This window comes from Solanum lycopersicum, chromosome 1 (genome assembly GCF_036512215.1).
Source record: "Solanum lycopersicum chromosome 1, SLM_r2.1".
NCBI lineage: Eukaryota > Viridiplantae > Streptophyta > Magnoliopsida > Solanales > Solanaceae > Solanum > Solanum lycopersicum.
In genome coordinates this window covers 86,215,620-86,240,888 of record NC_090800.1, presented here as the reverse complement: position 1 = coordinate 86,240,888, position 25,269 = coordinate 86,215,620, and the positions used below count along the sequence as shown (strand labels likewise).

The following is a 25,269-nucleotide window of genomic DNA, read 5'->3' as shown; positions in this document are numbered from 1 at the left end:
TAATATGAGATGAAGAAAGTATTTATGAGAATGATGAAATATATCGTCAATAACAAGTAGCTTGATATTGAGCATAGTAGTAAGTTGTTGATTTTTTTGTCAAACTACATTATTAAGAATCAAATTTAGAATATGTACGTAAAGAGTAATTTATGGAGATTGAAATTTATTATTTGTACATATATAGTTAACTTTTTAACATAACATTATTGTCTCATTTATAATTTTATTTTTGGAATAAAGATTTTAAAAGGGTAGTGTGAGAGGACCATTAAAAAGCACTTTCTTCATTCCTCCAGGAGACCCCATTAACAACTATTCCATAGTTAGGAGGAAGTTGATATGTGAGCTGTCAGCATTTGAATCATCTGACTGAATTATTATTATTCTTTCTTTATAGGAACAAGAAAGCAAGTACCAAAATTATGTATATATGGCTGCTAAATCAACAAGATAATTGGCTTAATTGCAGGTACTAATAAGAAAAAAACAAAACTGTATGAGCTCTTTTTTCATATTTTAGACCCCACGCATCAGACGAGAAAAATTCTTGATTTAGATTAATTCCAAACGTACATACCACCTGGTGCATGCACCAAAGTAAAATTTGATTTTTGTATGATGTTTACTTCTAAATCGTGGTTGATTTATACAATTCTAACTTCAATTTTTATACTTGACCATCATAGATCAACGTGATTTGGTATTGTAATGGATATATTTATCAAAGATTAGAGGCGGCAAAGTCAAATCTAATCCGCTTAATCTATCCAATCCATTAAAATTTAGCTCAATCTTTTTAATTCAATCCATTTAAAAATGCTGTTGATATATATTCCAAATTCTTATCAAAATATTTATAAAAACTTCTTTTTTAAAAAAATTGGTATGTTATATATAACCACATTAAAGAGAAAAAAAAACTTTTATTAGGAACTAAAATATTGTAAAACAGCAAATTAAATAATTAAAAATTAGTAAAAATTAGATTTGATTGAATTTTAATCCGTTTCATAATTCATTATCAAACTCATTTTGACCCAAACATCTTGACCCTAGCAAAATTGGATTGAGTTGAATTAAGTCTTAACTCATTATTTTGACCTACTCAAATTTGACTCAACCCGTCCAATTGCCACCATGTTCAAGATAACTCTTGACAATTGGAGAACAAATCAAGGTGCTTTTATCACCCCCTCACTGGGACCGTAATCATCATAAAATACCAAAGAGAAAGGGTTTATTTTGGTGTGTTATGAATAATTGTGTAGCAGAATGCACGCCCCATGTCTCGCAATAATTAATCTATGTTTTTTTTTATTTCTCGTGTTTGGTATCCACATTGAAAACCAACTAATTTATATTGACACGGGGTCGAGTCCAGGATTTTGTCATACTCAAAACTTGAAAGCACAACCTTGGAGGAGGCTCATTTGCTACACATCTTTTGATGGTGCAATGATAAATGATAGGGTTACATCATACAACTGTAAAGCTGCCACTTCATGAAAACTAGGAGCTCTTCTGACAAGAACATACATTCTTGCATTGATCCAAGAAACAGTATAGTCAACAACAAAACTGGAGCTAGAGCCACAGAGAGGGCAAGATTTACGTGAATGAGATTCAATAACAAGCCACCGTGACAAGAATTTAATGATAATGGGGTTGTCATTTCCTACCAAATACTCATGCAAAAAGACTTCAACGCAGATCATGAGGAACAAACCAAATATGTATTTAACTTTGATGAAACAAACATTCAATAAAGATAGACACCTCTCATTTATGCTGAGGTAAGTTAAAATGTACAATATCAGCACAACAACATGCGCTTCATTTATGCTTTCTTGAAGCCGAGCATTTGACTTGGCTTTGGGCCAAAATATAAGATGACAGTAATAAAAGAACTCTCACCTCTTTGAGACATAAGTGCAGGACATGCACTTACTACTCCAAGATGCATCTTTTGCCTCTTGAAAATGAGCATCTTGTTGTATGAGATGACCATATTACTGATTACAATAGTCAATAATAAAACATGTCAAATTTACTTTATCAAAACTGAACCATGCATGACATAGCTGCTCAAATGACATTACCCAAGCTTAAATTGATATTTGTAATGTCGCCTTCTCTTGGGTTTAAAATGTAGACCCTTCACGAGGAAGACTTGAGACAGTTGTCACATGGATTAGAACCATTCTTGCAAGAATATTGGTCAAAGGACTCTCCGAAGTGTTCAAGTAACAATTTTCTACGACATTCATTCTGCAAATTTAAGGTTAGTGTGATGATTAAGTACATAACATAGAGAGATGATTCAAGAGACTGTACAGTAACAGAAGAGTTAGCTAGAATAATGAGGACTATTCAAGACACCAAAGCTCTGTAGGATATCAAATAACATACCTTAAGTTCACAGTATTTCTGCATTTTTCGAGCTTGTTCCATGGCCCTCTTCAAGCTTTCCTTTTTATAGCCCTGCCCACTTCTTAGCATGCATACAACTCGACTGAAATCCTTCTTTTGGTATAATATGACACATGTAGCAGGAAGGCCATCTCTTCCTGCCCTTCCAGCTTCCTGATAATAACTTTCAATAGATTTGGACATTGTATTATGAACAACGAACCGCTGAAAATGCAGAAAACTATCAGTCCCCTACCTTATTCTCTGAACTGGCAAACAGTGCATATAATGGAACTTCTAAATCAAAAGAACTTTCACTCTGACTATAACATCAAGAACCTTCATAGAAGATTTCAAGCTAAAATGGCTAACCAAATCTGGCTTGCACCTCTATGGCTTATGCCCAACACTATATAGGCTTTTTATATTTGTAGCAAGATCACTTATCAATGACATTTGATTGACAGTCATATTCGGAACATCATCAGTCATCAAAGAGGTCATATTATGAAAGAAGCAGAGAAACATCACAGTTCACGAGAACTCACAACATCAGGTTTGTCAATTCCCATTCCAAAAGCAATAGTTGCACAGACGATATCAACCTCTCCAGAGCGCCACCTCTTCTGAACTGCAACCCTCTGACGAGATGCTAAACCAGCATGATAGTATGCTGTTTTGATTTTGCATTTCTCATTCAAAAATTTTGAAACATCCACACACTCACTTTTTGATAGGCAGTACACAATTCCCGATAGATTCTTGAATCGATCCCGTACTAGATTCCCAAGTTGCTTAAGTGGCTCTTTGCTCTTTCCAGTAACTTCATACTTTAAATTGGATCTATCAAAACTAGTCTCAAGGACAAGGGCACGAGGAATTCTTAAAGCACTCAAGATATCCTGCAGAATGGAGAAACGGTGAAAACTAAGAAAATAAACAGACCTCACAAAAAAGAAAATTAAAGTAGCTGCCTTACTTGACGGACTGCGTGGGTTGCTGTGGCAGTTAATGCCATCACTGGAACAACTGGAAAATTTTGCTTAAGACATCCTAATACTCTATAATCTGGTCGAAAATCATGTCCCCACTGGCTGAGAAACAAGTAAAAGAACAGATCAAATATACCTTAAATTAGCTAAAACCATTGACAAGATCTTGCCTATTGTTTTTTCTATTTCTCAGATTATTTGATACAGGAACTGCATAATTTCCAATCACTTTCGTGATTCTTTTCACCAAACATATAAGAACGCCCAAAACTATGCATTCAAAAAAGTAAGATTGACACAAGTCAACAACAACAACAACAACAACAACAAGAGCATAGAGTTTCTTGATGGCTTTCCTGTCCCCTCATCTGATACATCAGTTTGCACTATTGTATTTTTACCATTTTTCCTTCTGAACAGTTAAAGATGATTTAGAATAAGGGCATACCTCACACAGTGAGCCTCATCAATAACAAAACCAGCCAATTGTCCCTGAAATTAGTCCAGTAAAACTTCGATTTACAAACACCATCTAGCAATATTCTGAACTTAAATAAGATAAAATAACTAACCGTGGTTTATGCTTACAAAAACCTTACCTTTCTATGCATGCATTCTAAGGTTTCTTGAAATGATAAATTTCCAGCTATCCTCTCAGGAGTTACATAGAGGAGCTTGCAGGATGGTACATCTTTCCTAGAAGTAAGAAAAAAGGATGCAAATCCAGAATATGATATTAGGTACAAACTACAGGATTTCTGGACTACAAGAACTGCTACAACTTTCAATGAAAAGAATTTGGGGTTTATGATAATACTTTCTAAAGAAGCCAAGAAGTCAGATTAGATAAAATTCTATTTCAGTTGACAAGCCCATTCAAACACTTGAAAAGGCTTCTTGTAGTAAAATAATTTAATAGAGGACGGAATCGGCATGACTTGGCATTTGATCTGAAATTATGTCAATAGAGTCAGTCTTAACTGAAAGCAAGTGTAAGTTTCAAGGCATTCACGATTTACTTCATAGCGAAAGGAAAATGTGTGGGGGAGATGAGGACAAAAGACCAGTAAAGGTAAAAGTGTCGGCCTCCCCATTTCTACTTTATTTGCGAGAGCTATCTTCCAAGCTTGTCATACTTGCACGTATTTAAAGCAAGCAAATTCTTTTTGTCTGGTGCCACAGGAAACAAGATGAGACCTGCTGAAAGAGCAGTAGGCAATCCTGACAACACATGCATGGTAGGGGCTTGCATGAGTATGCATATTATGGACCATGAGTCATGTGATGACCATAAAACATGTTTTCTTCTGTGGCAGGCTCAAGAAGTATATTACTAGTCATGCTCAAGAAATGTTCTCCTGAAAGTCAATCAGTAAAGTTCATAATTTAGAGGAGCAAATAAGTGGATATGAAGATACACAAGTAAAACCATGCCTTAATTCTCGTAGTACAGCTGCAGTCTGTGATTGAGTTTGTTGGGAATTTAAAAAGGTTGCAGGTATCCCGAACTTGAGGTTAAGGGTAATTATCTGATCCTGAATTAGTGAAAGTAGGGGGGATATTACAATCATAACACCAGGTTGAACAATCGCTGAAAGCTGCATAGCAGAAAGGAAAATAGAATTAGTGCTAACATTAGTCAGAGTCTTGACAAATGATGGGTGACTGTAATATCCTAAAGCCCAACCTTGAATTAAAATATCAACAAAGCTGAAGAGCTTTAAGCATTTGAAAACCATTTTTAAGTGCATACATATGACCTTAAGAATATAGTAAGAGCAAAGCTTTCTCTGCGTTAGTTTTTGTTTCAATAAGTGCTAACAAAAGTATTCTTTTAGTAAAGAGTGCAAACCCAGATACAAGAAGCATACAATGGTAGAGATCCTTCCAGAAAATATGGTTTTTGGTTAGTTGTCTAGTGGGAAAAAAAGATGGGAGAAAATTCCATGGAAGCGTTAAAAATATGATAAAGTATAAGAAAGCTGTCTTGTGTACTTTTTCGTGTAAATAAATGATAACTTGGTGCCTATGCGACTGGGTTAACTTTTTAGCTAATTATGGTTGATAAAACCACACTGCATATATATTTTCACAAATATATATCATATCTGATGAATTAAATATTATTATTTATTTTTAAAAAAATTTAAGAACTTGATATGCACCAACAAGAATCTTTCACCACTTCTCCTAACACAATCATTTTCTAATTTTTTCCAACTCAATGGGATTCTTTGCACAGCACATTCCAAAGTTGATGGGTGAGAAAATTGGAAATCATGCAATATCCCATGCAAGATGTTATGTACTTCCTGGACATCCCTTAAAATTTTTTTTGTACATTCACCTTAAGCATGATTTATGTGTCTGTGATAAACAGTCTTATAACCTTTCACAGTGATATGTGGTGAATAGTAACTGATTCCTCACTAGGAAAGTCAGGACAAGATAACACCAGCTGGTATGACCAAAGGTAAGAAAATAAACAACAGAAGCAGTTACGCAATATTCTCATCTTTTGGCAGACAAGTCTGCAACTTTATATGCATTGGAACTACGACTAACATTTCAAACTAGATTTCACCATCTGCAGGTTCAATATGAATCAAGAAGTTCTTGCCATCATGCATCACTCAAGACAATACTCAGGGAAAGGACCATCTGTATAGTAAAGAAAGCTACCTGGTAGCAAAGACTTTTACCACCTCCAGTTGGCATTAGAACAAAGCAATCACGTTTTTGAAGAAATGCTTGACAAGCTTGATGTTGTAAAGGTCTAAAGGACCTGTTTCCGAATACTACCACATTTGCCAGTTCAATATCATCCAACCTTTGCAACTCTTCATAACTAAGGGTTCTGTCTCCGTGACTTGATTCCAAGGGGCACTCCATTTCAGGGGAGACTGATGAATATGAACCTTCAGTAAACACGCTCATATAATCCTTTCAACAGGGGCAGAACATGGAGTAGGAGGATTTCAGTCAGTACTAGATAAATTGGATCAGATAGAACAAGAAAAGGGGTGATAAGATGTAAGCTAATAGTAGATTATATAGCCATTCATTTGGATCTCAGCTATTTGAAATAATTTACAGGATGATTCAACATACCACTGGTCTAATGCAATGCTGCAGTAGAACTGTTGATACTTTAACAAATAAACAGAACAGTTGATAGAAAAGATCATAAGTCTAAATAAGTACTACCATCAACGTTGAGGCACGGCACCCTGATTGTGGAGTCATGCCCTGGTGAATTCTATCACGGCGAATCTTAGAGGTAGAGGGGAGATCCTCTTTGCTTGCAAATCTAATACCCATCTCTTCGCTTTCACTTGAAGAATCCAACAGCACTGTTTTTGCATGCCTTTGCTGTTGGGGTGAATCCTCAATAACATGGACATAGGCGCCAGAATCCTCATCACAATCAACTTCACAGTCCTCACGAGTATCCTTACCCAACATATCAGCTAGAGCTCCACAAGCCTCTGATTCAATTGCTTGCAAATCATCCCAATCCTCAGTGTCTTGCATAGATTCAGCCAGCAACGCCAGAAATTCATCTCCACAGAGCTCCACATTGATGAAATCTCGCCCATCATCACCTTCACAAGTGAAAAAAATAAATGACAACTGTAATAGCTCCACCAATAGACTCCTAAATAAGAACCATGTAATCAAGTATATCAATGAAGTAAGCCTCAATCCAAACCTAGTCAGAATCACCTGCAAGAATCTTTTCATAATTAGACAATAACTTGAGTTACTTTTTCTTTTAAACATATATAATCCTGATTCATGAAGCAATAATTGTACTATTTCTGGGCTACTGCGGTAAGGAATGGGAAAATGGAGGGTTTACCGTAGAGCTCAACGAGGCGATTCAGGCACGTCTTTGCGGAGTCTTCATCAAATCCGCATTCAAGGGCTAAGCTTATCAGTCTAACTTTCTCTAACTCGAGATCTTCGTCCTGCATTTCTTCAGCGTCTTCAATCTCCGCCTTTCGCGGCCGTCGCAGCGGTGGCCGTCGTTGCTTTTCCCGCGCTTTCATTTGGCTTTTCAGAATCAATTTTAGAACTTCTTTTCGTACTACGAAAATTGTATTTCGAAGTTTTATCCCACTAGTTTTACTTAAACGACGGCGTTCTTGTGTTGGGCTTGGAGCATCTGTGATACTATGACCCAAGCCAAGGCCTTTGAAGTCCATGTCTTTATAAGAAGCATTAAATATATATATATGTATACCAAATATAGATCAACCACCTTTTCTACTCCTTAAAAAATGTTTTTTTATCTCCTCATTTAGATTAATCTAACTATTAAAATGAGTGAATAAGAATATAGACTTTGAAGAACTCATTCATCACATAATTAAAAAAAATGGATCCAACACACAATCAAAATTTACCATCTAAATGATAATGGCGATAAATGTGAGTTTTGTAATTCCTACATCTGTAATAGAAGTAAAGCAACGAAGGAATAATCAAATGAGATAAGATCCAGAAAACTAAAATTACACACAATCCATCCATATTTTACACAAAAGGAATTACATATTGGAGAAGAAAAAAAAACAAAATATGAACAAGAAGAAGATGAAGAAATACAACAACGTAACATACATGAATATAATACACCAAAAGAAAAATAATAAAAAAGAGGCATGCCTAGAAGCCATGAATGATTCTAGAGCAAGTATGTTTGAACCAACGATAACCATTTTTAAAAGATCTCTTAACTTTTCCTTCCATGGAATATATCTTATATTTTGCCACCCTCTTCTTCCTATTAAACTCCGGATTCGAGTACCATGTCTCTCTTCCTCCTTTTTTATAATTCGTCTCTGCGATTTCGTACTTATTCTTCTGAGAATATGGCTGCATCATATCCATCGTCCCAAAATGATTATAATTATTATTGTGTGCTCGAATAACGTATACGTTATTAACTGCATAGGCTTTGTCATCGATGATTCCTATTCTTTGCCCGCTGTTAACATATCTCCGATGAGCAAACGTGAAATCTTCCATTAGTTTTTTTCTTCTTACCTCCGCCTTCTCTCTCTCTGATGGTTTTGTGGTAGAGAGATAGAGAGGGGTGGAGGAGAGAAGATTAAGGCTTTAGAAATGCGTCTTAGAGACTGCAAATATATAGAGGATGAGATTAATGGGAGGTTGAAAATAAATACTCTCATGACTAAGAGGGTAAAAATGTAAAAATTCTAAAAGTAGAATTTAGTCTCATTCAGTGGTAAAATTGAACATGGATACACAAAAAAAAAAAAAAAAAGGACAAAATTGAAGTGAGTGTTGGAGAGTAATATTATCAACTGGATCTAAGCTTTTCAATTATATTTTGGCCTCAGAGAGAAAATGAAATAGGATTCCGAAAAACCAAAACTAATTTAACCAATGTTACTCACAAGCCTGCAACAGTTCAAGGCTTTAAACTGTAAATATGTGCGTCTTTTTCAAAAGAAAAATGCTTACATGTGACTAAAACTTTGGTGTATTATAACAACTTTATTTCCCTAGTTTTAACTTAAAGTTTGTTCAGTAAGCTCCTTAGTCTCGGCGCTTTGTGAAGCTTTATCAGTTTTGGCCTTGGCTTTCCGCTTTTTAACTTCTTTTTTGGAAATCTTCGAATTCGAGTTATCAATGTGGGAAGCCTGGAAAAAGAACCAGAACAAGTTAAGTGAGCATACAAAATTTTATTGATAGTAGTAATACACAGCAAAAAGAACACTGAGCTGATGAAAATAAACGTCTTAAAAAGAGGAAAAACAAAGAAAAGCCCAGAGGTACTCGATTCATACAATGTGTGACTTCCACTCAATTTTGGAATGCCCATCCTGGTCACCAGTAGGTTGTGTGTAGCCGCGAACATGACGAAATATGTGAACAAGAACAGCAGCATCAAGAGCAGCATATTCTAGCTGCATAACAGTGCAAATAAGAGGTATTATTATCAATTACCACAGAGCCCAAAACCATAATAATGCCCTAGGACCAGATCATATCATTCACAAAGACAAAGCCACTAGCATCTTAATCTCATTTCTTTAGAAAAAATACAGCAACCCACATACTACAACAAGTACAACTCTATACAGCGATACACATACTAGATATGAATACACGCGGGAAGGTATTCCACATACTAGCAATACCCTTTATCTGTGATACTATAAAAATGTACAACATTTAGCACACATACCTGAAACTGAGTTAAAGGCCGTTGCTCCCAGTTGCTATTCCTTCTTGTTTTATTCAATCCAGTACCCAATATTTTCTGTGTCAAGAAACAAGCCAAATAAAATAAAAGCAAGAACTAAAAATCCATTCGTTGTTCTAATTAGTATTAATATTGTATCTCTTAACTACAAAACCAACAAGAATTTATACTCTGCATATAGATACAAAAACATTACACGTGCGACGACAAATGTGACTGCAGAATACGAAATACCTTTGTCAGACCAGAGAGACCACCTCTTGGTTCTTTGAACACATTCTGGATATCGAGTAGCATGTCATAGTGCTTGAAGCATTGTAACTGCCCATAAGATATAGCAAGCTGCTTCACATCACACTGGAAGTTGTAACCTGAAAACCACCAAATTATGACTGTAGAATTTTGTCCGCAAATAAAGTATACAGATAGAAAATATACTGGTATACCAAAGAAAAGCAGGAATGTGTTCCATACAAATATCTAGTTAAATCAGCAATCCCCCTTAATGGACACATACTGCTTGATATAAGTAGTGCAAAGATTGTAAAGAAGCCATGAAAATCAACTAGTTTTCTTTCTTGGAGCAGAAAAGATGTAATGCACTTATAACAGGAAAATGCCCACAGATTAAAAGAATTTATCTCCCAACAAGACAATAATCTCTCTTACCAAGCTTCAGTACTCTTGGAGAATGCAATATGCGGGTTAAGCAGTCATCCAGTACATCCGGAGCATCTCCATTTAACTTAATGAGATCAAGTATATAAACTTTGTTATCTGAAGCAATCTGCATGATGGAAACCTGTCCCATGGGAAATAGAAAGACATTATACTGTTAAACATGCATTTGCTTCACTTCCCAGAAGTCAGTTCATCTTAAAGTGTTCTCCATCATGCCCAAAAATAAGGACAATCAATTCAAAGAATATAAAGCTTATTCATTTTGGGGATAAAAGGTTATCGCACAAAAGGCAACAAACTAGACTATACTAAAAGAGAGATTGGTAGGAAACATCATATTCTTTATTCAATCTCGCAGAAGGCGAATATCCTCTAGTTCCAAAATTGTCTGACAAACACATTGCAAAAAATCAAATAAAAAATGACATACATTGCACATAAAAGAATTGAAAGTCAACTCACTAGACAAACCTCTTTGTTCATCACGAGAGACACAAAAAGTTAACATTCTCAAATACTTCCATATTAGCAAGGGATTGTTAAACTCAGTTCTTCAGAAGAATCAGAACCTTCTACTAACACAATAAAGAGAGGGATGAATCACCCTAACTATGTACTATGCCTGATCCCAGAGGGAGTGAAATTAACCAAAAAGGGGACCAAGATTTGCCCAGAACCTATCCATGACTTATAAGTAATAATGACCACAGAGATTTATGAGTTAATAATAGATTCAAACAAAAAGAATAGAGAATAAAATGGGATATATTCACATGCATTCTTCCTTTGTCACCTGAGGCGAATCCATGAAAGCTAAATTTATTACGAATAGATCATTGGGGTTCTAGCTTATCAACCCTCTTCATAATGGAGGGAGAAAGAGATACATCTACGCTGCTAATTCATATTACTGAGCTACTATTACCAGAGACGAGCAGCACATGAGGCCATAGCCTTAGCCATGGAAGCAGATCTAAAGATCAAAAGCTCCTTATGAAGTTTTATATTTCACATGGCTGGTTCCAGATAATATGTTTTAACCTGTGACGACCTATAGAAAAGAGGAATTTTTCTATGCAATAGGTGCTACCTATGTGAAGGAAGAGATATGGAAATCAATGAGCATTTTTTTCAGATCAGATTTGGAAGCTATTTTAGAACTTGTTGGAGTCAAATGGTCCATGCTAAACAACATTGCTGATTTTTTGAGAAGCTGAATCAAGGCAGGTTAAAGAGAAGAATCATAAACACAATCACATCCAGAGGATAAAAGGCCAACAGCCAATTTTTTGTTTTACTTCTGGAGTAGAAGTAAACTTGTAAATGATGTTGAATCTATTTTAGAGCACTAGAATCCCTACCGATTTAGATAGGGTATACTTCTGTTTTCATACATTTGAGACAATGAACATAATTCCAGCACATTTCTGATGCCGTTTATGAATAAAAACTTACCATTTCAACACCAATAAAAAAAGATATTTAGTGGATGGAGAGGTAGATGACTGAGAAACAAATTCCAATATATTTCAGGGAAGAGTAACTATTCTCTTGTCTGTATTGTAGTTATAAATTAACACAAATATCTTCACTTTTCAGAATAGGTTAAGCTGATTGTGGTGTAGTCCAAGACATTTCATCAGTCATAAATATAGATCCCTCTTTAGATCGTGAGAAACAAGGAACACACTTTTTTACTACCATCCCTTAACAACAAAAGAGCATGATAATGAGGCGGGAAGAACTACTACTTATAAAAAATAGCTTTTATCCAACTAATACCTTATTAGGTGGGCATCCCTTTTCATAATTAGGCTTCCACTCACAGTCAACGCCCACAACTTTACATTCTTCAATGTCGAATGTTGCATCCAGTAAGCTATTCATTTCATCTACCCAGACTACTTCCTTAATTGACAATTCATCAAGCTGCAAATATCGGTGTGTTGGAATACTTTCCTCGAGCTCTATAGAAGTAAGAAAAAAAACAGGAATAAGACGAAAAGAAAATTTGCTTGGAGCTGACTACATCTGAAATAAACCACAAGCCAACTTCCAGAAATAACTAAAAGAAGGAAAAAACATAATCAACCAAGTCCTAGCAACATAAAAGGCAGCATAATGAAAACCGCATCATTTCAGAATAACTATATTGGGTGGATCTCAGAATAGTTGATCATAGATCAAAAGCATACACTTCTTTGTACCAAGAGAATCTCATCAAAGATTTAATGCACAGGTTGCAGCATGAGAAAGCATAGTCAAAGAGCAATCTTAGCAGACTCAAATTTCCTGTAGTTCACATCAATTCAACATTTATGCAGATTAAAACATTTTCGAGAGGTCAGCAAATATAGCTGATTAGTGTGTTAAATCTGAAAACTTAAAGAAGTGCTTAGGCTAAATACTTAACACGAAGTAGAGGTATCCAATGTACCTTTGACATTTATGAAACCTTCAAGGGAATACCGTTCACAGAGTTCCTCGACCTTCTCCATGTAACCAGCTTCCATAGCCAAATATACCTATTATCAAATACAACACATGTAAGTTTTTACTCAAGTGATATTGCACATTCACATATTGCAAAAGTCAAAAGGTACTTTTCACTTGTCTCTCGTGAACATTTATCTTTGAAGTATCAGCCCAATAACATAAAAAGAACTAAAATTTCTAAGGAATACATCCAACCACATCCTTTCATCGGACCAAGAAACTAACCAGGAATAATACACTTATTAGATAAATCTGAAGCTTATAAATGTCTTAGGCGCCTATGCATAGCATCTCTCGAGATTACAAACAACCTAAATCTTGACAACAATTCAATAGCACAAGAATGAGCTAGCAATTGACAACAAATTTGATGGCACTAAATTAATTAGCAATTGACAAAGTTAATGTAGCTGTGAACTTGCCAAGTATTCAAGAAGTTGTCGATCATCATTTATCCTTGCCTCAGCAACGTCCCAGCAGCCCTTTTCTGCTAGCTTCTTCAGTTTACTGTAAACTAATACTGTCATTCAGTGTTCATAAAAATTAGCTGAAAGGTTAAGTGACACAAAGTGGATGGAATCCACTTGCCTTTCTTTGTATTGACGATATATTTCTGGGAACTCCTCCCGAATATTGTTTTGCCTTATAACATCAAAGGCGTGCTTTAGTAGTTTTCTGTTGACGTATTCTCGGACAAGGGTGCATAAGATTGGCTTCCCCATAAAAGTTGCCCACTTTTCTGCTGCTCTGTATTCTTTGCTTTCCAACATTTTAAGCAGAAATGATTCGCCAGATTCCCGGAAGGAGAAGTGTTCCAACAATGAAACTGCAGTCATGTAAGACTGGGAATCTACTAACCTAGAAATATATTGTTCAACCAATACCTTAGCCGTCTGGCATGTGTGACCCTTCTCATCTACATCATACATAGCTTTTTCTATGTTTGACAGACTGACATCAAAAACTTCAAGGATTTTGACTAGGACTCTTTCTTCATGATGCAGAGTGCCGTCAACAATGGCAAGAAATAATTTGGCAGCCAAAAGCTTAGCTTTGTAGATACCATTCATGTCATTTCCCACTTTCAGGAAATGACGAAGGGCAGATATTATCAAATGACTGAATCCTTCACAGTGTGACTCAAATATAGGCAGCACATACAGGCACTGTGCAACAAAGATGGCTGCTCCAGGTTGAGGATCATTGTACAAAAACCCATACGCTTGCTGTTGCAGAACTCGAAACTTAGCAGTCGCCTTGCATGTTCCTATTAAGGATAAAAACTAGTGGGAAAATATAAAATGATAAAATATTATAAAAATGAGCTACACCATAATCATCCATAGAAGGAAACAAAAATTACTTCCACTTGTTTTGTTTCAAGAGCTATTGATGATCCTTTTCATTTCTAAGATTTCATGCTTTAGTTTTACCAAATGAAACTTGAGAGATTACCAACAATTTGGCTATGGCTGCTAAATGAGTCACAAGTCAATGATTGTTAAGTAAGAAATTAAGCCTGTGTCTCTAGCCACTGAGTCCTCCCTATGCAAGTCAGAAATCATTTCATGCATTTGAACTTTGACTAACATGTAGCTTTTGTTCTCTTGCAGCATAAACCTGCTAAATCATCTCAAAAACTATTCTATGAACTTCCTACACACAGATGATAGTAATAGTACTCATAAACTGAACTCCTTTTTGGATGAAGAAAAAGAATGAAGTCTTCGACTCTTCGTCATACATATGAACAAGAAAATCACACCTAGATCTTCATAGTTCATATTGCCAAAGGTGTTGAAAAAAAAAACTCAACAATTTCTTTTTTGTAAATTATCCAATTTTACAGATACATAATCTAGCATAGTCCGCTTAAAATCATCATGTTGCTCAAATGACATTGGAGGGAAAATGGTTAATTCAATATCCACAGCTCTACTATCATTATCCACTAATGTATTCACAATCACCATTTTGCACCAAGCCGCATCATTAGGGTGGTCAAATCAACAAGGTGAACCAGTAGGTGATAAGCATATCTCACGTTTTTTTAAGACTAGAACTTCACAGAAAGATGACAAGAATTCATGAGCCAGGATCATTTTCATTTGCTTCCAGTTTGGAGTTTAAAAGATTTAAATGGTCATGAGACAGTGTGGTTATTTAGGCGTAGAGAGAATGTCATTGACCAGAAGAGCAGAGGTAGGATGACAGTTCTTTATTCTTTACCATACAAGGATTTAACTCATGTCCCTCCTTGCTATGAAATCCTTGAAAAAAGATATTAAGCATCCAACAAATGATTATCAAATTCTTATCAATTGATCATTATACTGAAAAAGTTCCAATTGTCATTAGAACGATCAGATACCTACTAGTAAAATGTTTTTAAGGAAAAAAGTTTCTAAAACTTATGGAATGATCAAAACTAGGCCAGACAGCATTTTTTTAAGAAGAGAAAAAGTGTGGGAAGAACTTTACCATAAACATAGCATTCCTTTAAGAGGTAGAGGAAAACCACCGGAGAAACATTGGATAGATCGCACAAAGCATGTCTAGATACAGCCAAGGGATGCCGAACTTTATTTTGATTGTGTAGGTGCAAAAGTTTTTCATCCACACCCATGGTAGATAGTCGAAGGAACCAGAAGTAGAAAAAACCTGCATATTTAAATAAAGCACAGAATAAATATTCTCAAATAACATTGTCTACTGTAAGCTGGACGCTACAATGTCCCAATTCCCATAAACACAAGTGATTTTTGCAAGCAGTGTTTTGGACGGCGCAAGAAGCCTAGAACTTGAATGAGAAATAAACAAAACAAGTCAAAACAGTAAGAAAGAACAGAGGAAGAAGTAACTCTGAAGAGGAAGAAGGAAAGAGAAATGGAGGAAAAAGAAAAGAAGAAATATGTATTGATTGGACTTAGGAGTCGCCGGAGAAGTCTAGTTGAGTCAATCGGTTGGAGTTGGAGGCGCAGTCTAAGAGTGCAAATTAGGAAAGAAAACCCTAGAATTACCTTTTATACTTTTTAAAACCCTAAATTGGTAGCCTTATAAAAGAAAATACAAATAGCGACGCCTTTTTCAGCACGGTATCGCCTTTTGAAGATCGCTTGGGCACAAAGTTAATAGGCGGTGAAGGGTCGCCTCGCGCCCTCGCCTCTCTCTGTTGTGGATGAGGCGAGTTTTGCATTAAAGAAACATCTTCTAAGGCTATTATAGTCAATGATATGGAGGAGACAGGAACAAACAAAAATGCAATCCAAAAGAAACTGGCAATCCTTATTTAGATGACCTTAAGGTAAGAGAACCAACTCTTCAAATAATTGTGGATAACGAGGAAAAAATAATAAATAGTAAAACATAACACGCAATACGTCTAAACTTTCTCCCGATCAAGCTTTGAATTTTTGTAACCTCCCAAACGTGCAAGTTCTTTCTAAATCTCAGATCCCATATAACTTCTCCACCTTGCAGTGTACATATCAGTTGAACCGACATCTTATTATGGCATGAAATACTCTACATATTTGAAAAAGTAATTCACCAAGTGTTGTTCCCATGTGTCCTAAAAATGTACCCTACTTCCATCATTCACCCTAAATGGTCCCATTAAACTCTTCCACTCCTTTAAGATATTCCTACAAAGCCTACATCCATAAGGAAGTTTGGTGTTCTTAAACCTCCAACCCACTTCCAGAACACTATATTTCTCCTCAATCACCTCCCCCCCATAAAACATTCTCCTTTACACCAGATCTCCACAAACACTTCCCCTATGGCACCTTGCTAAGGTCTTTAGATTGTTCATCCCAAGTCCACCCCAACACTTCGGTGTCATAACTGTCTCCTAATTTACCAAATGAAACTTCTTTTCCTGCTTGAGGAATACCATATAAAATCCCTTGAAGCTTTCCCAACTTTCATATTACACTGAATGAAGCGTGTAACAAAGGCTTGAATTATACGGGACTGCTCGAAAGTATACTTTTGATTAACAGTTCTTTTCTCCCTGTGGATAATCTCTTTTGTTAATGAAAAGAAATGAGTTTTTGGTGCATGATGGAGGAAGTGAATCAAATATTGCATCTCAATGGGTCAAGTTCTCGGTCCTTATGAGTGGCAACATGTGTGGCTTCGTTGGTAGTTCTAGAGGAGTGAGACGGGGAAACCCATTTTCAACATAATGAAATCAAGATTCTCCTAGTTAAGTAGTCATAAGCTTTCTCAGGATCTAATTTGCAGAAAATTCCCGATTCCCCTTGCTTTCTCCTCAAGTCAACAATTTCATTTGCTATCAGTGTTGCATCTAAAAAAAATTGCCTTCCACAAAAGCATTGCATGAAGTAGACATCCTAGATATAATTTTCTATATGCTTACCATTAGACTAATAGGTCTGTAATCCTCAATACTAGTAGCATCTTCTCTTATTGGGCAAATGACAATCAAAGAAGCATTGAGAATTTTTTACAAATTCTCTTATCACCATAAAAGACTCAACTCACCTCTGACTATATTCCAACAATGCTCGAAAATGCTAAATTAACTTTGTCTAGTCTTGGAGCTTTACCCCTGCACAACACTCCACTACCTCCCACACCTCATCTTCCCATAGCTGTTTCAAACCACTACCATCTTATCCTTTCCTATTTCATCAAATGCTAATCCATCCAATTTTTAGGTCTCCAATCCACCTCCTCTTTAAACGAGTATTCATGGAAACCTCTTATTGTCCCTTTAATATCCTCCTTCCTCTCATGCACTACCTTCTCATATTTGTCACGACTCCTCGATGAAAAAGCATTTTGATCCAACCATAGCTACCTCAGAGAAGCTAGCTAACTCATTTTCACCTTCTCCTTTATTTCCGTTTACTCTAGCACCATCTCTCCTCTACCCTCTCTAATCCCCCCCCCCCACTTTGTTTATGATCTAGCGCCATCTCTCCCTCTACCCTCTCTGATTCCCCACTTTGTTTATGATCTAGCGCCATCTCTCCCTCTACCCTCTCTGATTCCCCACTTTGTTTATGATTACTTTCATCTTAACCTCTACTCTTCCAAACACCTCTTTATTCATGATCAAGACACCGGTGTTAATTTGCACCAAGTGCTACACGAATATTATAATAGATCGTGCAGTTCCCCTAACATATTTGGTATTGCATCTCTCAAATTTCAAACTCCCCCTCAAAAATAAATTCATTACTACCTCATCTCACTGAGAAGAAGACTTACATAAAAATCTACTCATAGCGGTCGGTGACAAATGTCAGCTTTCTTGTAGAAAATTTTGATGTATGTCTTGACATAAGCTACAGACATTAATGACACATGAAAAAATAACTTTGAAGGATTCCATTTTACAACATTAGCATACCAGAAATGATGAGCAGTTTCTCAAAAAAGAATCAAAGAAAAAATAGAAGGTGAATACTTTCATTACTTTGATTTTCCATAATTGAGAAACCGATGACCAACCAATTTTATAGACAACTTATTTGGGTCTTAATTGTGTAGACAAATAGATCAGATGACAACATTATTTGATGACAAAGCTTCAACATTAAGCATTTTGTGAATGGTGATAACTGGACCTGCTACAAGGTGATATATAGCTTCTCACTATCTCAAACATTAAAATCTAATCAATTATGTGTTCAAGTTTGCAAGATTCTAGTGAACTCATATTTGGAGTATATAGGTAAAGTGGTTGAGTATTAGATGGAGTATGGTACTAGTAGCAACTATGGCTATGTAATATATCTGTAATCTTTGTAAGTATATCTAAGGATCAAGGATCTATAAGAAGTTGCAACATACATGTGACATAGACCAAAAAATGACTCAGAGCTAAATGACAAATAGGCTAACCTTGGCCATTATTGCAACAAATTTAAATAACAGAAAGATGGTGGGGTAGCTTTTGAACTATTTTTTCCAATGAATTATCGTTGTTGTAGATCCATCACCTAGATATTGACTTGCTATACATTCAACAAATATTTGAATTGGTTTGAATGATGTTTCATCCCAAATCAATAACCTGGAAAATTTCTGAAGTATATTCATACAGTCGAGCTCTAAAAAACTACTTCACTGCTAGTCAATTTTGCAGCACCATTGGCTGTCATATCCACACCCTTCTTTTTCTGTTTCTATTAAATTTTTATTTTTATTTTTGGAGTTACATCCAAGAACTTCAATAGGTTATCTCGCTAGCTTCAAATTAAACCAAATTCTTGCATGAACCCATGTAAAAAAAGACAACAAACGCAAGTTCTGCAAATAAGACCAGCAACAATCTGTCGTTCTCTCTTATTAATCCATTATGAGCAATTAGTAATTTTTTCTAATTCTGTTAAGACTAGATATTATAAGCATCAGAAATTTGAAAATAGAAGCTTCAATATAGTTAAGAGTATGCAAGGCAGAATAAATCAGAAACATGTTCAATAAGCTTGGTAGTTTGACTTTATATTGTATGGTTGGGGGCCTTATTTGTTAACCGAGTACCTGGACTTGGGCATAGAAGCTGGAGCAGTGGATTTGCTAGTCTTGAGTCCGAGAGCTATATAGTCAAATCAACAAAAGCATATCATGGGACACAGAGAAGATGAAAATAATAAGCTGTTAGTCATATAGCAGAATTACACTAATGAACTAGTCTAAACTTTTAGAAGAATGCCATATGTCCTCTTCCATAGTTTCTTCTCTTAAGAGGCTATTTAAGCCAATAAAATGAGAGAAAGAAGAAAAATAATAATTGAATCATCGAACTCCCTAGAAACCTTTTTCCCATTAGTTCCTTCTCTTCCTCCCCCACCCCACCCCATTAAGATTTCATTAGACAGATAAAAGTACTGTTTAAGTTATTCAAAATTGCTTCTCCTACAATATTATAGCATGGAAAGCATCAAGTTCTATTACCCTTGGCACTTTCCAACCACTCTCTCTTATCCTTCCTTTTATTGCCCATTCAATCACTTCTAGTTCTCATACACTATTCTGTTTACCACTTCGGAACAATGAAATTTCTCCTTCTATTTGCCAACTACCCAATGAAAAAAATTGTATTCGAATCCTCTCATTCAACCATAACACCCCTGATTTTTGCTTCCAACTAATCTCCTGAACTACTGCCAAGGAAGGTAACTCATTATTTTTGATAAAGTAAGATGTATTTGAAGGGCATCAAGGAGATGCAAATTACATACACAAAAATTACATACCACAAGGAGAGTTAACTCATTGTTCAACTCTACCTTCGTTTCTCTTCCCCATTCCTCCTTAGTCCAAAAAAAGAACTAATCTCCTGAGCTAATGAAAACGGCACTCTTCCCCTATTTTTCACAAATAGTGTAACCCCAGTAAGATCTGTCATGTTGCAATCCACGCACTTCACTCCCATTTTGAAAGCTCCTGGTACCAAAGATGCACCGGCAATCTAGAAATTGACGATCAGGACACCTTCCTTTTTTGTCAATTTCGTGCACTATTACAAGTCATATCCTTAGTTCGCCTTTCCAGCATTAAATAATTTCCCCCATCCACCTTTGTACTTCACCAACACAATTCAAACCTCCATCTCTTTTCCAAACCCGTTAAACCAGACCTCACACACCAAGCTTCAGCAGCCCAACTAGTCACCAGTTTCGACGAACCTACCTTTTCTCGAACCTTCTGACCAAGCATATCGAGGAACTCTTTCTTGCTTAAATATTTTCATGACTTAAATCAACCCTGGTTCATCTCCATAGCCCACTTTCCCCCAAACTCCATCTAAAACCAGTAACGACATAATCAATGTCCTGCTAAGAACGAATATTATGTTTCTTTTTTTCATCTTATGGGAAGCTTGTTGTGGAGTTGGGGAGGAGAGCATGAATTTGAGAAGAAAATGACTGAGGCAACGGGAGCAGGGTTCTTTATCCTTGTTATGTTATTTATGCTTCCACAATTCATTTATGTTAGTCAACTATCTAGCAATAAAAAATATCAAAAGGGCCTCTTCAGACTATTTAAGCCCAAAGGGAAGGTGGTTTTTTTGAAAAAGAGTTTGAGCAAGAAGTGCTTGGTAGAAAAAAAAGTACGAGGTTTTTTTAAATGCATTTTAAGCTTCAACTTATGTACACGGGGAAAAGTACCAACCTTGCTAAGCTTTCTAGAAGCATCATGGCCAAGTTCCATTTTGCAGGGCAAGTAAGCACACGGAATGGACCAAAGAAGACACTTCATCAGCCCTTCATGCCAAAACCCATTAACAGTGAACCATGTGCATCTTTATAAAGCTTATGGAAGTTTTAACATCTATTGCATGAAAAAATTGTACGGTTTTATAAAAAACAACTACTCCATATTCCAAATTTTAAGTGTAGACAAACTTAGTTTTTGTGTTCATATCCAAAGTTCTAACACAAGACAAATTTGGCACTGCATACCTTTAACACAAAGAGCTAAGTTAAGTTCTGCGTATTTGAAAAGATTCAACTAAAGGAGCCACTAGACTGTATTTTCTTCTATCTTTTTTTTCCTCATTGTTTTTTGATAATTACATTGGACAGAGTGCTGAGTAATAAAAAACATGGATGAGTGTTTTTTCATTGTTTAAAATGACTACATCATGTTGTAATAGACCATACTAACAAGAAATAATAGACCACAGCAACATGTTCATTACATTTCACTGCCAACCCTTTCATGTCTAGTGGTAAGTTGACTACATAGTTCAGTGTATATTAGAAATATACAAGGTGTTGATCTCATGAACGGAGATTCTGGAGTCCCCTTGCTTGGATACTTTGAGGTGATAATGAAAGTACATAATGTGGCACTACATTGACCTTTTCTCTTCATGCTGACATGGAAGAGTTTGCTCAAACCTAATGTTAAATATTAGGTAAATTTGCTGAATATCACGTGTGTAAGTTTTGCAGAACAAGTCATTGCCTTTTTAGTTTTGTACAAGTAACTAGTTACCTTTTTCATTTAAAATGACCTTGAGTAATCAGTGTTATTACAAGATGCTTTAGGACAAGCTAAAGAAAAAAAAAAGAGAAAAAATGTTTCAAAAAATTCATGCTGACCTTCTACCGAACCCAATGCATCCAATGAAGATGAACCATTCTTACCTTTTCTATAAGACAAATAGGACTTCGAAGATATTATAAACAGGAACAAGTTTCACTATCCTAAGCATCTTTCTTGTAGCAGGCAGCAGTCTCTGATAACTGATATGCACCAATACCTGAAATTATGTAACACATGTCAAGGCCTCCAAGAGCGTTTCCCTTATATATGACTACTTTTCTAATAAGAATCTAATCTTAGTGTTCTTTCACCTCCTTAGTTGGTGCCCAAAACTTAGAGAGTTCCACATTTAGTTTTATCCACTCTTCTTCTTCTATTATTTACATTTAGCCAATTATAACCAAGGCTAAGAGAGTTACAACCTCCTTTTTTTCTCTTCACTCTTGTTTTTATTCTCTTCACCAGACATCATTCAATGGGTATTCCTAGCTTGCAAAGTTGTACCTGAACTTTCTTTCCCTTAAAGTTCCAATTGGTACCTAATGTCTAGAGAGTTATCTTTCTGTTTTTGTTTTTTGTTTTCCCGATTTGACCCCTTCTCCACTTCCTTTACCTCACCCAATTGATAGAAACCATAAAGAACAAAAAGTCATTGTGAAACTGGAGAATGCTACCAAGAAGACAGGTAAACGCTGATTTCAATCTAATCTATCCAGATAAGATCATTTTCTAGAACTGGTTCAATGAAGCACTTCCCTTACCTTTTCTTCTGCCAAATCAATCTAATTTATCAAAGATAAGCTCATCTTCCAGAACTGGTTCAAGGAGACCCTTTCCTTATTTTATTTCCCCAAATTATCTTACACGGAAACCATGATTCGGATAAATTATTTTTCTTTTCTTCTGACTTCTAATTTACTTTTAACATTTTTAGGATCCAAACTTGGATTTAAAGAAAACATCAAGAACTACTAAACAGAGTTTACAATATCTGTCCTCTGATCAAACTCATCCACCCATACTTATCAATCATTGTACCAAGCTTAATAATTTTATACACAAATGTGAAATAGTTCAAATAAAAATCTCTGTACACTTCAGTTAACCATTAACCAATCTAAAAAAAAAAAAATTATTTAAAGAGTTAAAAAAACAACTGACATTGATCAAACACTCACCGACGAAGATTCTCGTTTAACCAACAAGCAGTTAAAGAACCACCACTCTCACTGCAACTAAAATTTCTGTCAATACGAAAAGTTGCACTGTTTCATAGAGCACTCTACTGTAAAGAAACAAAAAAACAATAAAGCAAGAAACAGAGCTCTGTCGGTTTACCGTGATTTCTCTTTCTCTCTACAACACAAACCAAGGAACAAGAACAATGTAGCGGTGTATTTTCCGGGAAAAAAAAAAAAAGAAACAAGCAAGACTATATAGTTTGAGATTTTGCAACTCCTTTTGAATGTGGCATAAATTAAAGAAAAAACCCTAATGAACTGCCATTGATGAAAGCTTTCAATTGTTAAAAATGGAAGAGAAACAAATATGTGTGAGTCTCTTGTGTGGTTTATTGTATTTCTTATATCAGTCTCTGTGTAAATTGACTGCAGCAGCTATTATGCGCAGGATACGTGACTGTACTGTGGAGGTAAGGTACAAAGAGTAACAGCTAACGTGGAGAATGAAGAAACGGGGTTATTTTCGACTTTTTAACTGTTCTTCTTTTTCGATAAGGTCTGTATTTTTGAATGACGTGTAAATAATAAAACGTAATCATCGTGACCTTAGTTCAATAGTACACGGTTCTTGATCTCGCCACTTGAATAAATAAATAAATTACTTAAATAATAAAATAGGAAATATTATTATTATTATTATAGTGAAAACAAGAAAATTTCAAAAATATTATAAAAGTTTTTCAAGTTTGAGAGAATATGATTTGAGTAGAATTCAAAATATTATAAAGTTTTTTTTAAAAAAGACTGTATTTATTTGAATGACTTTTATATATAGCAAATATATAAATAAGTTGAATACCATTTCGCGGATTTGAATCCCGTCCAGTGGGGATCTCCTCCGGTACCTCCAGTAGGCCTTTAAATTTATTACATATGTCTACTTATATATTCAACGGATTAGATCAATTTTACTAATCAAGCATTAAACTACAATTAGCATGTTTTTTTCTTTCTAGAGAAAGCATTTTTTTTAATTGTCATAGTTTTATTATTTAATCAAATTATAAAAATTTTAATTAATATTTTATGATATATTTTTTCATCATATTGACATTTAAAAATTGGAATTATTAATATTTTTGTATAGTTTTTGAATTATTTGAATATCGAATTGATATAATCTACTTTAATTTTTTTTAAAATAGTTAACTTGACTTTTGAATAACGTAATATAACAAATAAAAGTGAAAAAAGAAAGTATTATCAAATACGCAATATAATAAATAAAAGTGGAAGAAGGAAGTATTATCAAATCTATTATGTAATGTATATATGTATCTGGATTATGAGCTTTTAGGGATTCAAATTAAATTTCAAAAGAGCAGCTTATATGATGCTGAATTAACGTCAATTGATACAATTGTGTTCAATTTTATATGTTTAATTCTATATTTTATTTTTAGAACATATGTTGCAAAATAAGAGATAACCATCCAAGCTTCTATTATATTGCACAACAAAATAGTAGTTCCACTGTAGTTTAAAGACTTTGGTTAGTAAATTAATCTAATCCAGTGAATATACAAATTCCAATTTCGCAATATTTAATAATAATTCATTTTTTCAGGGATTTAATAATTATCCATTTTTACTAAAATCGTAATGATAGCTGAGTTGGTGCAATATGTGTTATTCCATAACAAAGTTCAAGGATCAATTTTCTCTCAACACCTTCTTAGCCAAGCTAGTCACAACAGACTCGTCTAAAGCAATCTTTATATGTTGTCTAGTTTGCGACCTGATTAAAGAATTTCAAAATTAAATGATTATAACTTTAATTATTTTTTTCACGTGGTCTTTTCATTCCAAAAGGACAAAGGTACAAAAATAGCAAAAGAGACAATTTTATGGATGGTGACTTTGGAGGTTACCAACAAAATTGTTTGATCATCAATACTCATTATTTATGCATGGAAAGAGAAGTACCCTTACCAAAATTGAAAAGGCTATTTTATTTTACAATTGAAAGCATATTGGGGGTTTATTCCTTTATCAAATGTCACTAATAGAACTGTTTGATGTGACTTTTAACTAATTTAGGCGCATTTTGCATGACATTTTGAGTTAGAAAAATTCAAACAAAAGATAAATTATATTGGCTTTCATATTCACGTAAAGTCAAGAGCCTTCTTGATTGTCTAGGAAATGCTATTGGTTGATTGTCATTTCTTGTAGT

The 25,269-nt window shown here is 35.1% G+C and overlaps 2 protein-coding genes across 13 annotated transcripts; both read right to left on the bottom strand.

Moving 5' to 3' along the window:
• Positions 1–1,717: 1,717 nt before the first annotated feature.
• On the bottom strand, positions 1,718–7,605 carry LOC101268516 (ATP-dependent DNA helicase Q-like 1). Of its 4 annotated transcripts, none has more exons than XR_738652.4 (11): positions 7,267–7,579; positions 6,612–7,009; positions 6,087–6,347; positions 4,839–5,002; positions 4,004–4,100; positions 3,853–3,896; positions 3,392–3,506; positions 2,961–3,314; positions 2,413–2,637; positions 2,103–2,271; positions 1,718–2,015 (listed from the first exon to the last, which is right to left on the bottom strand). XR_738652.4 is itself a non-coding variant. In XM_010315109.4 (10 exons), the coding sequence occupies exons 1-10, from the start codon at positions 7,454–7,456 to the stop codon at positions 2,161–2,163; spliced, it is 1,959 nt and encodes a 652-aa protein (XP_010313411.1). In that variant the 5' UTR covers positions 7,457–7,605; the 3' UTR covers positions 1,718–2,160. The 4 variants fall into 4 exon arrangements, 2 of the variants coding, with proteins under 2 accessions (XP_010313411.1, XP_069144954.1); XR_011211505.1 differs by having other exon boundaries at positions 4,004–4,095; positions 4,834–5,002; positions 7,267–7,577; XM_010315109.4 differs by having other exon boundaries at positions 1,718–2,271; positions 7,267–7,605.
• A 1,125-nt stretch (positions 7,606–8,730) lies between these two features.
• On the bottom strand, positions 8,731–23,538 carry LOC101268229 (uncharacterized). 9 transcript variants are annotated; one of them, XM_010315081.4, is made up of 15 exons: positions 23,191–23,533; positions 23,031–23,096; positions 21,954–22,069; positions 20,974–21,065; positions 19,339–19,393; positions 15,301–15,480; positions 13,408–14,086; positions 13,242–13,326; positions 12,761–12,848; positions 12,106–12,290; positions 10,312–10,444; positions 9,877–10,013; positions 9,625–9,699; positions 9,224–9,343; positions 8,731–9,076 (listed from the first exon to the last, which is right to left on the bottom strand). In XM_010315081.4, the coding sequence occupies exons 4-15, from the start codon at positions 21,058–21,060 to the stop codon at positions 8,945–8,947; spliced, it is 1,956 nt and encodes a 651-aa protein (XP_010313383.1). In that variant the 5' UTR covers positions 21,061–21,065; positions 21,954–22,069; positions 23,031–23,096; positions 23,191–23,533; the 3' UTR covers positions 8,731–8,944. The 9 variants fall into 9 exon arrangements, with proteins under 9 accessions (XP_010313383.1, XP_010313385.1, XP_010313389.1 ...); XM_010315083.4 differs by having other exon boundaries at positions 23,014–23,096; positions 23,191–23,497; XM_010315087.4 differs by lacking the exon at positions 20,974–21,065 and having other exon boundaries at positions 23,191–23,538.
• Positions 23,539–25,269: the final 1,731 nt, after the last annotated feature.

Coding starts and splice junctions, on each gene's coding strand:
- LOC101268516 (XM_010315109.4), bottom strand. CDS start 7,456: ATGAAAGCGCGGGAAAAGCAACGACGGCCACCGCTGCGACGGCCGCGA. Junction 7,010..7,266: donor TCGCCTCGTTGAGCTCTACG/GTAAACCCTCCA, acceptor TCACTTGTGAAG/GTGATGATGGGCGAGATTTC. Junction 6,348..6,611: donor GCCGTGCCTCAACGTTGATG/GTAGTACTTATT, acceptor CCCTGTTGAAAG/GATTATATGAGCGTGTTTAC.
- LOC101268229 (XM_010315081.4), bottom strand. CDS start 21,060: ATGAAGTGTCTTCTTTGGTCCATTCCGTGTGCTTACTTGCCCTGCAAA. Junction 19,394..20,973: donor CTTCTAGAAAGCTTAGCAAG/GTTGGTACTTTT, acceptor TTGACTATATAG/CTCTCGGACTCAAGACTAGC. Junction 10,445..12,105: donor AGGGATGCCCACCTAATAAG/GTATTAGTTGGA, acceptor CCCATGGGACAG/GTTTCCATCATGCAGATTGC.